This window comes from Triturus cristatus, chromosome 8 (assembly GCF_964204655.1).
Source record: "Triturus cristatus chromosome 8, aTriCri1.1, whole genome shotgun sequence".
NCBI lineage: Eukaryota > Metazoa > Chordata > Amphibia > Caudata > Salamandridae > Triturus > Triturus cristatus.
This window is the reverse complement of record NC_140591.1, coordinates 1,133,806,238-1,133,820,004: the sequence shown is the minus strand read 5'-3', so window position 1 is coordinate 1,133,820,004 and position 13,767 is coordinate 1,133,806,238. Positions and strand designations below refer to the sequence as shown.

Below are 13,767 nucleotides of genomic sequence, written 5' to 3'. Positions count from 1 at the left end.
CATGACCAGGAACAGGCCACAGGCACTAAATGGTTATGGCAGGAAAATGCTAACTTTCTAAATGTGGCATTTTCAAAATTGTAATTTAAAATCTGACTTCAGAATAAGTTAGGATTTTAAATCACAATTTCAGAGACACCAAACATGAACTGGTTATCTGTTCCTGTTTGGAAATTACATTTATAAAATGTAATAAGGTAACTCCAATGTTATCCTATGGGAAAGGTAGGCCTTGCAGTAGTGAAAAATGAACTTAAGATTTTTCACTTCTAGGACATGTAAATCTTAAATTTACATGTCCTGCTTTTCAAATACGTTGCTCTCTGACCTCTGGGATGTTCGGGGCATACCCTAGGGGTGACATATATATTAAAAGGGAAGGTATGGGCCTGACAAAAGTTTTATTTTGCTTGGTTGAAATGGCAGTTTAAAGCTGCACACATACAGGCTGCAATGGGAGGCTTGAGACCTGTTTAAATGGCTACTGAAGTGCTGCAGGCCCACTAGTAGCATTTAATTTATAAGCCCTGGGCAGACGTAGTGTAAACTTACTGAGGATTTACAAGTAAATTAAGTAAACCAATTGTGTATAAGACAATCTACCATGTTTTATGGAGAGCATAAGCACTGGTTAGCAGTGGTAAAATTGACAGAATCCGAAGGCCAACAAAAACAAATTCAGTAAATAAATAGGAGGAGAAATGCAAAATGTTTAGGGGTGACCCTGCAGAGAGGGCCAAATTCAACAACCAGCAAGAAACAATTATTCTTTACCTTTGGCACCTTAAAACTAGTAGCAGAAACACAGACTTAAGTTAAAAGAGGCCAAAATGGGATCTTGCAGTTAACTACAGAAAGTAGCACAAATTATTTTAAGGACGTTCTGACTGTCTGACCATGTTCATATGAGTTTCTTGGGACTGACAACTACTTGCACTGGTCGGAATATATAGGTTCCATTTAAGAGGAAGAGAAAGAAACAGTGGAATGAATTTCATTTGTGAAGATGTTGCAGGTTAAAGCCTATTGGACTACAAAACATTGTTGATTTTAAGGGGGCAAGAAAGGAAGCAGATGTTTGTCGGCCAAAAGGAGAGGTCTAGCACAAAATCCTTGAACCTTCACTTTAAAACCAAAAAGACTTTTTAAATGTAATATTTTCCTTTCCTGGTAAGTAGCAGGTTTCCCTGGCAAGAAATACATGACACGTTTTTAAGTGAAACACAAGACTCCCTGTCAACCAATGCCTTTTGAGCTAGATGATTTGAAAGTTGAAACAAGGAAGCACTGGAATAATTAAAGCCAGACTGAATGGAGGCAGCAAAGTGAATGGCTCCATAAGATGGAGGGGCCACACAGTTATAGGATAAACTGCAAATAAGTTCCTGGGTTAATGAAAGAAGGATATCCAAAGATCGATGCCCTTTTGTAAGACGGAGAGTGTAAGGTTCACAATGATTTTGTCTTCATCATTCCATTACTTTACTAGCCCTGCTAGCACTTTATTCATGGAAACACATCTCATGGGTATTGTTTATGTATCTGGACCTGATCTGTACAGGTGAGCCACTGTGCAAGTTTGGAGGTATGCCTGTGTTCATCTACCAACATGTACCCAACCCGGTTGTACAATTCACTGTTATACAAAGGCAATGCCTCTATGTGGTTTAACAGGTCAAAGAACCGTAAAAGACACCTTCTTCTGACTGAGTGCCATACTCACATTTTTTAAACATTAACTAGGGCCGTACAACAGTATAGATCAGACTGAAGAAGGCTCTCAGTTAATTCATGTTAACAGATTTTACAAAAAGCATACTATGATCATCAGCTTAGCAGACTGTCAGGCGGTCTCCCTTTCGGTGTGTCTTACTTTCTATCTGTGACACACAAACCAATAAACATTTCTTTTTACATTCCCAACCGCTCTGTATACTATTACATCCACATGACGTACTCGGTGGGACGCAAATTTACAGATACAATATTTCATGCACTCATTTGACATAATTAGGTTTGTGGTTTCAGCTGTATATCTACACCCTCCTTGATCAGCAAGTCAACATAGCAATAGAGTTGCACCTACATGTATTTCTACATGTATTTTGTGTGAAAAGTGTTTTTTCAGGTAAACATGCACAATGATAGACATATTTCTATGGGATTCAAAAGTACTCAACATTTCACCCATTGACCATGTTATTTCTCTATTGTCCCAAAACATGTTTTATCGTACAGATTATTTTTTTTGCAAATCTTAAACTCAATCTAAATAAAATCTAAAAATAAAATGCTCCTCATATTTTAATTGGTGCTTACCTTTGCCAAACTTTAAAAAGCCTGGAAAAAGCAACTCAAAAGTCATTATTTGAAAAGAGATCAAGTAACTCAATGGCACAAGTGTATAGAAGTGAATGCAGTTAAAAATGTTAATTGTGAAAACCCATCAACACTCTTGGGATAACTCTAACTACAGAATAAATACTTTAAAGATTGTAATTTGTTCAAAGGCAGAATAAAAGAATATTATGTTCTCGCACCAGTATCTCTTTATCTTCAGATTTTCTGCTTTGTTTGTTAGTCTTTGAGTTCTGTTTTATACAAAACCAAATAAACTTGAAATAAAAAAAGAATTGCCATAAATAGATGAAGGTTCGACATCGGAGCGCAGAATAGGGCTCATTTCTTTGTGAACTGTGTAACCAAACTCAAGTTAAATGTAGTTCTTTACACATATAGCACATTATAGAACCCACACTGGCATTTATGATTTACCCACATGAACTGTTCACTATCTTAGTCTGGAAAGACTTACACTCTGCTGTCAAGCTTGATGGCAACATGGCTGGGACCTGGCAAGGATTCCTCTGGTTTGCATACAGTGTTGAAGTTGAGAACTTTCTGAGCATTCGACTGCTTGTTGTAGAGCAGGTATGGGATGTATGATAGAAGCCGTCCAGCTTTAATGCTGGAAAGAAAATATTTACATTTTAAAAAGTTAATATTCTGAATGAAAATGCAAGAGTTGGAAAAGCTTTCAGAGCATGACAGTTATTTATATCATACTTAGCACACACCATCCATTCTTGTTGACCAGCACCCCAACACAGATTCACTACAGTAGCAAAGGCTGCGTATTTACGTTAGGAAAACAGTGATGAGGTGCCTGTGTGAGGGGCAAGATGGCGTATGTGTGAGAGGCCGCAGCGGCTGCTCCACCGCTGCTCGGAGTCTGATTTAGAGTGAAGCAACATAACCCCTCTCCAAACAGCCCCCTTCTGGGCAGCAGAAAAACGTGGGATGTCAGATACCCACCTTCAATCCTGGACTAGTTTTGTTGCTCGAGCGCTCATCGGGGTACGGGCGGTGCTGGGGGGGGCAGGAATCTTGCTAGCCGGCAAGGTCGAAGCTGGGACTTTCTGCTACTGCCCACTTCCTGGGCGGGCATGCTGTTAGGTCCGTGAGGCTCCCGGCCTCGATCTGCATCAGGGTCAGGATGCAACCCAAGGCCGCCCATACGATCTGAAAACAGAGCACCGAGGCTGCACAATTGGGGCTGGCTGCCGCTAGCTTCTCTCACTCCCAGGCATTAAAGATGGTGACGACCGAAGTGAACAACACCACCTTGAAGAGTGGGAAGAGCTAGGAGGCCGTAGCATGCAAGGATGCCGCATGTGGAGATCAAGAGGCTTTGGGACAAAAGGTGGACCCTCAACAACAAAAGGCTATAACTGAATTTTTCCCTCCCATGGCAGTAGCGGTAGGAGGGTTACAGCCGGCCCCCTCAGATGAGGTAGGAAGAAAGGTGGGGATCAACCTGCGCCGGGTCAGGTTAGAGAAATAGAGCATTTAAGTCCGGGAGTGGATTGCCCTCCCAATAACTCGGATATACTCAAGGAGGGTGAACCAGGGGCATAATTCGCCTAGGAAGATGCTCCTGGAAGCTCTTAAGCACGTAGACTCTCTGCTTTCACTGGAGCATATTTCGATTTCAACAGAGGAAGGGGGGCAGACGGCAAACAGTGCAAATAGCAAGCAAGTGACACCGGGACCCCGCTCCCCTGCAAGGTCAATCAAACAAAGGCTCTAATAAAGGGGACAGTGGGTCCTAGAAGCCTTGAAAACTCTCAGGCTCTAGGGTATCTTTTTTTTTCCTTGACCAACTGCTCCGATATAAGCGCTGTCGAGTCTGAGGGTGAAATTATTTTGTTGACTTCCAGCTCCAGCCCAAGCACCCAGTACAAAGGTCCTGCTACGATCATTAGAAGGAAAAAGCACCTCAGACAAAGAAGGCATTCCACAAGGGCACTCCATGGACAGTTTGAAAAAACACGTATCTGGTGTTGCCTTAAAGTGGGACTATTCAGCCATGCAGAAAATCTATGTGAATACCAATATGGTGGCTAAGGGGGCAAAAGGCGGACAAGGCCCTGAAGAACCATCTTTGAAGTTGATCTATGAATCGATAAAACAGCACCAAGAAGAGACATGGGTGGATGGTAAAAAAAAAAAACGTGTCTGGCGACAAAAAAGCTTCAAGGGGCAGTTAGAAAGGTGGCTAAAGCCTTTGCAGAAATCACTGAGAGACTAACGGTAGTTGAAGAACGGACTGTCGTTCTGGAGAATGACGTTGTTAGAAACCAAACCCAGACAGAAGCTCTAGGATCACAAATAATGGGCATGCAGTGGAAACTGGAAGATTACGAAAATAGGCTATGACGCAATGAGTTGAGAATCTTAGGTATTGAAGAAGGGGCGGAAAGGTCGATAATCGAGCTTACAACCTGAATTTGATGAAGTGGGCTTTCCCTGAGCTCCAACATTAGAACTGGGACACGGACATTCCGTGCGTGCATCGCTATCCATTCACACTGAAAAATATCAGGACAGGCGCGCCCAGGTGTAATGAAGCAGCCAATAGCCACAATTGTTTATTTTGGGAATTTTCTTCTCCGCGAAGCAGTGTTTACTAAAGCCTGCCCTGATTCTAAGTAGTCTTACGAGGGTCAATCCTTCTTTACTCTGCCATATTTCTGCCATGTAACAGTGGAAAGACGATGGAGGCCAAGGCAATTGTTTCAAAATTGCCAAGCACTTGGCGCTGAAGCCTATTTACTCAATCCTGGCCGCCCAAAAATAATATATAACAGCAAGGTAAGAGTCTTCACATCAGAAATTAAGGCAAAGGAATTTATAGTTGGAATTCGGAAATAGAGACTGGGCAAGATTGAATAGTGAAATAAGACTTAGATTTGTAAATCAAGGGGGTATATGGGACGTAACAAAGGCAATATTTAAGGGTGGTGGTTCTGTTGCACAGTTGGGTTGGTAGTTTTGGGGGCTTTGCGCAGCAGGGGGGGCACAGATTTCATCATTCAGATCTCAGCTGGTCTGCTTGCCTCATGGTTTGGGTGGGGCGTGAGTGGGGGGAGTCAGGAAGGGTTGGGGCGGGGGGGGCTCGATGGCAGGAGGGGTGGGAGGGGGAAAGATGAGGAAAATAATGGGGTTTGGAGATTTATGAGATTCTACGGCATAATGGAGGTTTTGGTCCGGGGAGGAGGACTAAGAGTGCCTAATGAAGGGGGAACTTACACCCGGAAAGAAGCAACAAGTAAACCATGACTAATCTGCGAACAGCCCCAGTAAACATTTGTGGCCTAAATGATTATAGTAAACGGCGTAAGGTGGCAGAGGATCTAAAAATCCTATATGCCAATATTATTTGTTTACAGGAGACCCATGTTGAGGGGGAAATAAAAGGCTGTTGGAGCAGCTTGGGTTTAATCTCATTACCGATACTATGCAGGGAACAAGGGCAAGGGTGGCCCATCCTAGCTTGGAAGAAAGAAATGAATTGTAAAAGGCAAATCGACAGATAAATATGGACGATGGGCTATTGTGGAATTATATACAATGCCGCACTTACCTTTACCATCTGTTCAGTATACGGATCAACTGGAGATTATCCTGAGTTATTCAAGTTCCTAAATACTGAGCTGGCTGCCTGGCCCATCCCAATTATACTGTGTGGAGACTTGAATATAAACGGGATGGGCGGGCTTAGGGGCAACAACATAGGGATATATGTAGGCCATAAGCCCATTTAATTCAGGATAATGGTCTTATAGATGTGTGGCCGCAACTAAAGGCACCAGACTTAGGGAGCAGATACTTTCTGTCTCCGCACAAAACAGTTGCCCGTTTGGACTTTTTTTTGGTTTTGCAAAACTTAATATCGAACTGCTGCATTGAAAAATCACAACCCTTTGGTATTGGGAATTACACATATGGGGGGGTGAAGGAACATAGCAAAATTGGATATTTAAAAGGGGGCTGTTGGTCGATCAGGGAGACATTACCCATATTAATAAATGGATACTGTATTTATGGAGAGCATTAGAGACAGCGCCGGTACGGGTATGGTCTGGGATGCCTTTAAGGCGGGTGTAAGGGGGAGACACTGAGCTTTAGACTTCACCGGAAAAAAAAAAAAAGGCACCAAACAGCAGAATAACCTACAAAAAAACTGAGGGAAATAGAAGAGGAGCTTGTTGGTGCTATAGCTGCTGGGTATGTACAGAATATATAATTGGCAAACTCGCCCTGGCTAAAGCAGCAATTGGGGATGTCACAACAGCAAAAGTGACAGAGAAGTACATGGCATGGTGACAAGAATGCTACTAGTAAAATGTGTGAGTGGGGCACACGTTGGCAGTATGCATAAAGCAGAAAAAGCAGTTAGCTGGGGGATTTTGGAGATCAAGAACGAAATGCAGAGCTCGGTAACCACCGCCGAGGGCATCCGGGAGGAATTCCGTAGATTTTATGAAAAAATATATATAACACTGAGGGGGACATCGAGGAAAGGGCAATTAGGGCATATCTGGGCTCTGTCCATATAGAGAAATGTTCCCTTTAACGTCGGAAGAAATATATAGGGCACTTAGCGAGCCACCCTCGAGTAAGGCGGCGGGACCCAATCGGATCCCACTCAATTTCTATAAAGTTTTTTTGACATCTCTTAGGACCAACTTCATTAATACCCTCTGTCTGGTACAAAAGGGGGAGCCCCTCCCACCACCGGACTCATGGGCCAGGGCCAGTATCATAGTTATTTTGAAAAAGGGGAAACCGGCTACTGATCTAGGATTCTATTGGCCAATTACGCTTAGGAACAGCGATACTAAAATATATTCTAAAATACTAGCAAATCGTTTGAGTTTTATTATAGAGAAAGTGATTTCCCCTAGACAGCATGGTTTCATCCCTGGTAGTGGAACCACAGATCATGTTAGAAGAGTCATTACTGTACTTGACCTTGCTTCGATCGCAGGAGACCCTATGGCACTTATATTTAAAGATGCAGAAAAAGCATTCGAAAGGGTCTCCTGGGATTATTTGTGGGCCTCTCTTGAATGGCTCGCGGAGGGAAGGGGCTTTATAGATGCTGAGCGCGCAATGTACGCAGCACCCAAAGCTTGCTTACTAATGATGGGAGGGCAAACGAAGCAGCTGAAGATCAAAAGAGGGACTAGACAGGGGCGCCCCTGTTCTCCATTATTGTTCGCCTGTTATATTGACCCATTGATAAGCAAAACCGAGGCAAACTCTGGTATTAAACCGGTCTGTTTTCAAGGGTTCGATATTCAGATTTTGGGTTAATTAGCTGTAGTCACATCGCTCCCCCAAGTGGCTTTGGAAGAAATTGGAAAAGAAGCTGTGTCATTTTGGAAGATCTCGAGGTACTCGCTCAACCAGCATAAAACTTAAATTATCGCAAATGAACTGGTGAACCTAGTTGATCCCCGGGTGATGCAATCGGCAACCTATCTGGAGGTAGATATATCATCCGAATTAGACCAAATTGTTGAATTAAACTTAATGCCAGTTATACAGAAAGGGAGGCAGGACTTTGGCAGGATGAATAATTTACATCTGTAAATAGTTGGCCGGTGCAATATTGTCAAAATGATTTTCCTGCCGAAAGTCCTCAATTTTCTTTAGATCAATACCTCTGGAATTTGGTAAAGCCTAGTTTAAGCAATTGGAGGACATGGTCAACAGATTTATATAGGCGTACGAGAAGACCAAGTGGGCCCTGAAATACATGACTCTGCCTAGAGAAAGAGCAGGATGGGCTGCACCCGATTTTAATATGTATTATCTGGCAGCGGATCTCCAGTATGTGAGTGCATTAGTTGGGGGAAACCCCTCGGATCCTTGGAGCCGAGATAGGGTACCAGACAATTACAAGCTACTGAAAGGATATTGTACCGGCATCTACGAACTACTGATAGGCGATGAGGCTAAAAATCTGCTTCTGAAATGTAGCGAACCAAGTTATTATAAGATGGTTAGGTCTGAGACCCATCTGGCTGCATTTCAGGTGTGGGTGGTGGTGTCGAGAAAGATAGGAGCCAGGAGAATGAATTATTACACTCTGCTGTTCACGAACCCATCATTCCCAGAAATCTTTCATGATACTGTTATGAAACGCTCATAGGATCTAGGTGTGAGGATGATTGGGGACCTTTTTTATACTGCGGGACTTAAGTCATTTTTGGAGATCCAAGCTAGCCATGGGGTTGGATCAAAAGGATTTTTTTAAATACTTGCAGATACGGAGTTTCCTAGCCAAGAAAGCCGGGGGATAACTAAAGATGCTATTATGGAGAAAGTAAGGGATGAAGAGGGCTGTACAATTAGCCGAATTTACTGTGAGTTGAACAGTTTGCGACAAGACGATCTTGAGAAACAAGCTGATAAATGGGATCAAAGGCAGAGTATAAAGGGAGCAGGTTTTTTAGAATCTCTAAATCTTGGTCAGTTCACCCCTGGCACTCCCAGGCTGGTTCTAACACCCCTCTAGCCCCTAGAATGGTCTTTTAGGGCTCCACAGGGCCTCAGATGCCCTTTCTACCACTTACTGCCCTTTTCACGATGATCGGCTCCGCTCGGCGCCGTGTCGATGTCGTGAGGCGGCTCCGGTTCGATGTCGCTGGGCGGCTCCGGTTCGGCGTCGCTGGGCGGTTCCGGATCGATGTCGCTGGGCGGCCTCGGCTCGGTGTCGCTGGGCGGCTTCGGCTCGATGTCGCTGGGCTGTTCCGGATCGATGTCGCTGGGCGGCCTCGGCTCGATGTCGCTGGGCTGCTCCGGCTCGATGTCGCCTTCCGGCGTCGCAGGGTCACGGTCTCCCCGCTTCCGGGTGTCTCCGGAGTGCGACCTCCACTCCCGACCTCCGGCGCGCTTCACCTCAGATTCCGGCGTCTCCGGAGTGCGATCTCCACTCCCGACCTCCGGCGCGCTTCACCTCGATCTCCGGCGACTCCGGAGTGCGATCTCCACTCCCGACCTCCGGCGCGCTTCACCTCGACCTCAGGTGACTCCTTACTCGACCTCCGGTGCCTCTCCACGACCTCCGTCGGCGCCCTCTATCGACCTCTGACGGCTCCGGGTACGACGTCTGCTTTCTGTCAGCGCCGCTTCTCCACCTCAGGCCTCAGGTCTCCAGGCTTCTCGACGTCAGGACTCCAGGAGGACACCGCTAAACAGGTCAGGAGCTTGCTGGTCTTCTTCTTTAAGGCCTCTTCACAATATTTAGGTCCTTAAGATGGTTTTTCTGGTCTTGGTCCCACACAGGGCTCTAGGCTGGGCTTGGTCAGTAGGGACTAGCATCAAGGGTGGGTTTCTGGACCCCACTCCAAGCACTGGTTTCCACCCCTGTTGCCTTACTCCGACCTCCTTCTGAACTGGTCCTCTCTCCTCTCTAGTCAGATGCCAACTGCCACTCTGAGATGGCCTCCCAACATTCTAAACTGCCTCCCTCTGTCACAGGGTTCTAGAATGTTGCAGAAGGTTCTAGAAATCTCCAGTGGGTTCTGATGATGTCACAGGTGGCCTCCATTTTGTGTCTCAGGCCCTCAGACAGAAGTTCCAGGGGTAGGGAAAATGGCTCCCTGACCCTGCATCAACACTAAAAAGTCTGGTGGTTCCCAAAAAGGAAAAAATTCTAACAGGGTTTGAGGCCAAAGTGGGACAAAATAAATAATGATGAGGAGGGACCACCCAAAGGGCTGACAGGTCTAACACGCGTCCCCCCCAGCTGAAAGTGGGGAGAGCTACCCAACCCCTTGGGAGTTCTCATCACTAAGACGGAAATACCTTGAGAGACCGTCTGCATTGGCGTGGTCCACTCCAGGCCGATGTTCCACCTGAAAGTCCGTTCCCTGTAGGGAGATAGACCACCTTAGCAACTTGAGATTCTCCCCCTTCATCTGCATCAGCCACCGAAGGGGTCTGTGGTCGGTCTGAACTAGGAAGTGCGAGCCAAACCGGTATGGCCGCAACTTCTTCAGAGCCCATACCACGGCAAAGGCTTCACGCTCTATTGCACTCCACTTCTGTTCCCTGGGAAGTAGTCTCCGGGATAGGAAGACCACGGGTTGATCCAGACCCTCTTCATTGAGTTGCGATAACACTGCCCCAATGCCATGTTCCGATGCATCCGTCTGGACAATGAACTCCTTGGAAAAGTCTGGGGCCCTTAAGACTGGGGCCTCGCACATGGCTTGCTTCAGTTTCACAAAGGCCTGCTGGCAAGCCTCCGTCCAGACTACCCGTCGAGGTTGTTTCTTGGACGTAAGCTCCGTGAGGGGGGCCACAATGGTCCCATACCCCTTCACGAAGCGGCGGTAGTATCCTGTGAGGCCCAGAAAAGCTCGGACCTCAGTCTGAGTCTTGGGGGGTTCCCAGGCCATAATAGCCTCGATTTTCGCCTGGAGGGGCTGCACTGCTCCCCTACCCACCAAGTGTCCAAGGTACACTACCGACCCCTGCCCGATCTGGCATTTACTGGCCTTGATCGTTAACCCAGCTTGTTTCAGGGCCTGGAGAACAATTTGCAGGTGACGCAAGTGATCCTCCCAGCTGTTACTGAAGACGGCAATGTCGTCCAGATAAGCAGCAGAGAAACTCTCCATTCCGGTGAGGATCTGGTTCACCAGACGCTGAAACGTGGCAGGTGCGTTTTTGAGCCCAAAGGGCATCACGCAGAACTGGTAGTGGCCCTTGGGCGTGGAGAAGGCTGACCTTTCCTTCGCTCCATCAGTCAGAGAGATCTGCCAGTACCCGGATGTAAGGTCAAAGGTACTCAAATATTGGGCAGCTCCCAGCCGGTCAATCAGTTCATCCGCCCTCGGGATCGGATGAGCATCAGTCTTGGTTACTGAGTTCAGTCCCCGGTAGTCCACACAGAACCTCAGTTCCGGTTGGGCACCCGGTGGTGCAGCTTTTGGTACTAGTACCACCGGACTGGACCAGGGGCTGCTAGAAGGTTCAATCACTCCTAGCTCCAGCATCTTCGTGACTTCGCTGTGAATGCTGGCCTTCACCTTGTCTGTCATCCGGTAGATCTTTGACTTCACAGGTGGGCTGTCTCCTGTGTCCACGTCATGGACGCACAGGTGAGTCCTACCCGGAACAAGGGAGAACAACGAAGAGTACTGCCCCAGGACCTGGCGGCAGTCCTCCTGCTGTTCAGGAGTTAGGGACGGGGAGAGAATCACTCCCTCCACCAACCCATCCTTTTCTTGAGACGCAAATAAGTCGGGGAGAGGCTCGCTTTCCACGTCCTCTGCTCCGTCAGTCACCATTAACAATAGGACTTCGGGCCTCTCGTGGTGGGGTTTGAGGCGGTTGGCATGCAGCACCCGTAGGGGCTGACGAGGGGTCTTCAGGTCCACCAAGTAGGTAGCCTTACCCTTCTTCTCCAACACCTCAAAGGGTCCTGACCAGCGATCCTGGAGGGCGCTAAGCTCTCCTGGTTCGATCACCCACACCTTCTGGCCAGGCTCCAACTCCACCGGGTGAGCATTGTGGTCATACCACGCCTTCATCACTGCTTGGCTGGCTTCCAAGTTGTCAGAAGCTTGCTTCCACAACTTAGCCATTTGGCTCCGGAAGGCCAGCATGTAGCTCACCACGTCCTGGGGAAGCTTTCTGGGAGTTCTTTCCCATCCGTCTCTCACCAGGCTGAGAGGTCCACGCACAGGGTGCCCATACAAAAGCTCGAAGGGGCTGAAGCCCACTCCCTTCTGTGGCACTTCCCTGTAGGAAAACAATAGACAGGGTAGGAGGACGTCCCATTTCCTCCGCAGGCTTTCAGGCAGACTTCTGATCATGCCTTTCAAGGTCTTATTGAACCTCTCTACCAGACCATTGGTCTGGGGGTGGTAAGGAGTGGTGAACCGGTAGGTCACTCCACACTCCTTCCACATCGCCCGCATGTATGCTGACATGAAGTTGGTCCCCCTGTCGGACACAACTTCCTTGGGAAAACCCACTCGGGTAAAGATTCCCATCAGGGCCCTAGCCACAACAGGTGCAGTAATGGTCCTCAGAGGTATGGCCTCTGGGTACCGCGTGGCATGATCCACCAGAACCAGGATAAACCTGTGACCAGCTGTAGTAGGCGGATCGAATGGACCCACAATGTCGATGCCCACCCTTTCAAAGGGGGTGCTAACGACAGGAAGTGGTTCCAGGGGAGCTTTCAGCTTCACCCCTGTTTTCCCACTGGCTTGACAAGACACACACGTCCGGCAGTAGGTGTCGGACGACACTTTCATCTGAGGCCAATAAAAGTGTGGGACAAGACGGGCAAAGGTCTTGTCTTGCCCCAGGTGTCCTGCCAAGGGGATTTCATGAGCCAATTCCAGAAGGAAGGCTCGGTAGCGTTGAGGGACAACCAAGGCCCGTGACGATCCGTGCATGGGTGCCTTGGGTTCACTGTAGAGGAGGCCATCCTCCCAGTAAATGTGGTAGTTCCCCTCAACGTTACCTGCTGCCTGGGCTTCGGCCTGTCGCCTCCGCCCCTCAAGGGTAGGACACTCCTTCTGGCCCTTGCAGAATTCCTCCCTGGTCGGCCCTCCCTCCACGTGCCACTCGGCCGGGATGGGTAGGTTCTCCAGGTTGGTAACATCCCCCTCCGCGGACTCCTGGTCCACCACCTCCGGTGGCCTATCTGTCACACGGGACGCAGATGCCGAGGCAGGCTCCTCCTGTCCTTGGTTCTTCCCTTGATTGGCAGCCGGCGGTGCCTTTGTTCCAGGCTCCCGCCTAAACGAACTCCCCCTCCGGGTAGTCGTAGACCTTGTGCTGACACAGGCCCAATCAGGTGTACCCAGCATCTCAGCATGAGTCCGGTATTCCACCTCCTTCCAAGCATTATGCTCCATGTCATTCCCCAGCAGACAATCGACTGGCACGGCAGGGCTTACGGCAACTCGAAGTGAACCTGCAACCCCTTCCCATTCAAATGGAACCTCGGCCACCGGATAGTGGCCCATTCTGCCGTCAGCCATCGCGGCAGGGTGGAGTACATGAGGAATCACCTGCTCTGGAGACACCAGTTGGCTACGTACCATAGTCATACTGGCTCCTGTGTCTCTCAGAGCCTCCCCTCTTTGGCCATTGATGGTGACCCATTGCCCATACTTTGTGGTATTTGCGGGCACCTGGATCTTAGGAACCATCTCCCTTTCTCCCAGGGACCCTAAAGTGACACCCGCCCACTCCCTTCCCTTATCTAAAGGCATCTCCTCCCCGAGCACTACACTAGCTACTCCGGGGGTCTTTCCTCCGATGGGAGGGGGTGGTCTTTTCGGGCACTTCACATCTCCCTTATAGTGTCCGACACCACCGCACTCGTACCAATGGACAACCCTTGGCTGCTGACTCTGGCCAGGATTAGGGTTTCTGGGTGGGTTA

General features: G+C 48.0%; 1 protein-coding gene across 4 annotated transcripts in view; it reads right to left on the bottom strand.

Moving 5' to 3' along the window:
* The window catches only part of REV1 (REV1 DNA directed polymerase), a 489,784-nt gene that overhangs the window by 337,616 nt on the left and 138,401 nt on the right, over positions 1–13,767 (bottom strand). For all 4 annotated transcript variants that reach the window (XM_085622772.1, XM_085622774.1, XM_085622773.1 and 1 more), the window contains one exon: positions 2,816–2,968. In XM_085622772.1, the coding sequence (XP_085478898.1) occupies positions 2,816–2,968 (153 nt within the window). The remainder of the gene's footprint in view (positions 1–2,815; positions 2,969–13,767) is intronic.